The 4,224-nt window shown below is 37.7% G+C and overlaps 1 protein-coding gene across 1 annotated transcript in view; it reads right to left on the reverse strand.

Moving 5' to 3' along the window:
* Positions 1 to 4,224, reverse strand: part of LOC101579482 (calcium-activated chloride channel regulator 2) — a 36,322-nt gene that overhangs the window by 18,935 nt on the left and 13,163 nt on the right. The window contains exon 6 of the mRNA XM_012516499.2: positions 3,321 to 3,548. Coding sequence (XP_012371953.2) covers positions 3,321 to 3,548 — 228 coding nt within the window. The remainder of the gene's footprint in view (positions 1 to 3,320; positions 3,549 to 4,224) is intronic.

Raw genomic sequence — 4,224 nt, forward strand, 5'->3', positions numbered from 1 at the left:
ACCTCAAATTCTATGCATTTTTAATTCATCGTCTTCTTTGCCAAATATTGGTTTTCTTACAATATTGGGAAATAATTTAGTAGCATAAATAAAACAAGGACTTTGAATCCTACTCTCATCATTTGATAATTATGTAACCGCACAAAATTTATCTTTTTCATAGCTTCAATTTTCTCATTGCAAAATGAATACTGAACAAGCATGCAAAATATTACAGCTATCTCCATCATCGTAACAATCAAATCATCATGCTCAATACACCTCTAGTGATAAACCAGAAACCTAACACTCTTTTGTACAAATACTATTAATAGCCCTAGGTCCTTGAATAGTTCCAGTCACTTTGATGACTTAATTTGTCTCAGATTCTTGTCGTGTGTCCATCCCACTTACTACTTCCTTTTTTAATTTTTTTTTTACTTTGTAAAGAGAGTACAAATTAAAATTAAAATAAAAAATGACAAATGATACAGGATTTCACTTAACAAAGTAATATGAATTTCACAGTATTTGTTGTAATACATAGTGTTGTCTTCCAACCAGTTATTCAAATTACCAGATATATGCATGCAAAATTGGAAAAAGAAAGAAAAAAAACCAAGGAAATGTATAAGAAATTAAGAAGAGAAAAAGTACAAACAATTGAAAAAAGGTGACAAAACAAATTAAAGCATTAACTGCTTCTTTCCATAGACCAGCATAAATGCACAGTACAGTTGTCTGAACCATCCTGCTTAGATAAATCTCTTTACCCCACTGCCTCTCCTGCCCTTCTCCTCAACTCAGTGACTCTTCACCACTTCCTAGATGCACCCAACCCAATGTTTGCCATAGCCATACCAAGCAATACACTTCCCTTGAATAAGACTGTGAAACACTGCTTGCACTCTTTCCTGCCCCGGAAACTTCCTCTTTTCCTTCACCTCCAGCTTACCAAGTGCCTCATCTTTCATGATTCAATTCCAAGTTCGTCCTCTCAGTGTAGTCTTCTGCCATTTTCCCTTCAGCACCAGGAGCACCCTGTCAGTCATCCCACAGCAACTCATACCTCAGTGGAGCCTTATCACCCTACTGTTTATTTATTTATGTGTTTGCTTTGTCTCCCTCATTAGATTGTGAGTTCTCTGAGTAGACAGCCTCTTCCTGTCATCTGTCTCCAGGCCATTGCAATGTAGAGATTTCATAAATGAATGCGTGGTCAGAATAATTCAGTGACAGTTTTAGTAGGAAAAGGGAAGGAAGGTTGGTTGACCATGAGCTTGTGACTTGGGTTTTATTTCTCTTCTACTTATTTCAGGCCTTCTCTTGAGTACAGTTATCTTTCTCTTTCTATTTGTTCTTGCTTAACAGAGGCACATGACCAATACTGTGTAAATTATATAACACATTTGAGAAAACCATGCCCTCACAAACTACAGCTAAGCAACATGACAAAATTATCCTGATGCTGAATTATATTAGTGGAGACAAGCCAAAAAAAGGCAAATGTCTTGAGACCATTGATCCAGAGAGTAAAACAAGATAAAATCTCTCTCCTAACAAGCACTTATTATTGACTACTAAACTCAAATTTTATATTTATTGTCTCATGTATTCTTTCTCAATGACCCTATAACATAGGTAGTGACCATGCTGATAAATATTTAATAACTGGATTTCTGGTTTTTGAAAAAGATTCTTGATTTGTAGCAATTGCCAAGTTCTATCTGGTAAATGTTACTAGCATGGCTGATCCTAGGTTGTCAATGCTGATTCACAGAATGCAGAATTGGGAAAGGACATATACACAGAGACAGTAGGACAGGAAAAACCTCATCAATATAAATCAGGGATCAACAGACACAATATATTTTATTTTATTTTTTAGGTATTTTGTTGTTGCAGGGTCTCAATACACAGCTCAGACTTGTGGTTATCCTGCTTTCAGCCTCCCCAGCACTGGGATTATAGGCATGCACCACCATGCTCAGACTCTGGCCAGCTCAGCCCACCCTAGGGCAGGACTGGTGCAGCATGTGGTGCTGGGGATCAAACTACAGTCCCTACACTTTGCCCAAGTTTGCCTAAGCAGGCGCTTTAGTCTGCTGAGCTATCTCACTGGCCCCCAGCAGAAATATTTTATAAAGGACCAGACAGTAAATATTTTAGGTGTTGTGGGCTATAAGTGCTCTGTTTCTAATATTCAACTCTGGTACTATAGTACTGAAGTAGCCATAGATATTATCTAACAGAAGAGTTACTGTGTTTCAATAAAATTCTAATCATAGACACTGAAATTTAACACAAGTTTCATGTGTCATGAAATAATCTCTTGACTTTCTTCTTAACCATTTAAGGTGTAAAACCACTCTGAGCTTGTGAGTCATGTAAAAATAAACAGTGGGGCAGCCTTGGCATATGGGAATAGTTTTCCATCCCTGAGCATAGATAATAGTATGAGATAGTAGGGAAAAATTAGGAAGTGATGAATTTTAAGCATCTAGCATTTTTACTCTAATGTACTCTATTTATTGTAAGATTATATAGTTTAATTTTGTTTGCGGTTCTGGGGGTCACTTGCATCAAAAGCTCCTTGCATGGTGAACATACTCTCAAAACCAAGCGATAGCCTACCCCCATAGTTCAAACAATAACTGTGCTCGGCAACTGGCTTGCAAGTTTCCTGAAAATTTGACAGTTAACTCTTAGGAAATTAGGTATTATCTCTATTTTACAGCTGAGAAAACTGCTATAATGAGGTTGTTTTACTTATATGAAAAGAAAGAGAAGTTATCAAGACTTAATGCATATCTGCCTGATTCCAAAAACTAACCCCCTTAATCACTCTCTGAGAGCTGGAGTTGGGCTTTTTGTACTGGAGATTGAACTCAGAAAGCTAGAGCCTTTGAGAGCTGAATTTCAGGAGGCTGCCAGGTTGCCAGATAACTTTTTAATGATATGAAAACATGTACAGTGGACAAAAATGCTCCCTGCAAATTCACTCTACTGCCTCAAGCAGGGATGTTCACCAGTGAGTGAAATGTGACCAAATGGGAGATTGCATGTTACAGTGTCAGAAAAGTTTTGACACCTTAAGTGGTCTTTGTTGGGAAATTTAGAGTCAGTAAAAAAATTGATGGTTAGAAATGGCCTCTGGATTTTATTTTTTGGTTATCTCAATATCTGGGCCACGGCCTAAATTTGTTCTTCATGTCCTCCACCAGACAAAATGGTTTTAACTACTTCAAACCTTGTGTCTCCCCACCTTCATTCTTATCCCTGAAAATGAAAAGGATTAAAGCATGGTGAATGATTACAGTAATTTTGTGTTCAAGTGTTACCTCTGCCATCTTGCTAGACACATCCAGCACTAAACAGACCACTTTGTCACCAGCCTGGACAACAGAGAATGTGGGAGGAGGTGGAAGTTCTGTCCCGTTCATGGGAAAACTGTGACTGAAGTCCGAGGAGTCCACGAGGATGTCCCATGCACTCCTCAGGCTGCACATTTGGTTCTGTAGGTTTGGAGCTTCTTGGTTGTGGGTACTTGCGTTACAGAATTCAACTACCTGCAAAAAGAGTAGAGTCCACCAGAGAGCAACAGAACTTTTTCCAGAGCAGACACATTTTTCATTGTCTAGAGGTCAAAGAAAGCAGGTGAGCTGAAATTAAAAAATGATACATTCATATACTTCTTGCATTCCAGAAGGATACTAGGCTTACAGATGAACCCTGGCATCCTTTGCTTGAAACACTAGCACTCTTGTGCTACTAAGGGCAAATTCTATTTAAGTTTATTTGTACTGGGATAACAGAGAGAAGACTATGTATATTTATCTTGGTCTTAAAACAATAAAACAACCTCCCTACTTTCTTAGTGTGCTATTGTATTAAGGAAAATCCCAAGAGATGTTATCTTGGTCAGCCTATTCTTTGGGATCATATTAAGTGACTCTGGCCCCTTCATGTATGCATGTTTATTTAACAACCTACTTCAAATATTGATCCTGTACGAGTGGGATAAGAGAAAAAGTAACTTAAATCTACTTCCTGAAATGTTTCATTTAGAAATATATCATATAATTCATTTAATAATTATGAACCACTCCACATCGCTAGCCATTCGTGAAATGCAAATTAAAACTACATTGAGATATCATCTCACCCCTGAAAGAATGGCTATCATAAAGAAATCACCCAACAACAAATGTTGGAGAGGCTGTGGGGAAAAAGGAACCCTTCTCC

This window comes from Octodon degus, unplaced genomic scaffold (genome assembly GCF_000260255.1).
Source record: "Octodon degus isolate 3935 unplaced genomic scaffold, OctDeg1.0 scaffold00109, whole genome shotgun sequence".
Lineage (NCBI taxonomy): Eukaryota > Metazoa > Chordata > Mammalia > Rodentia > Octodontidae > Octodon > Octodon degus.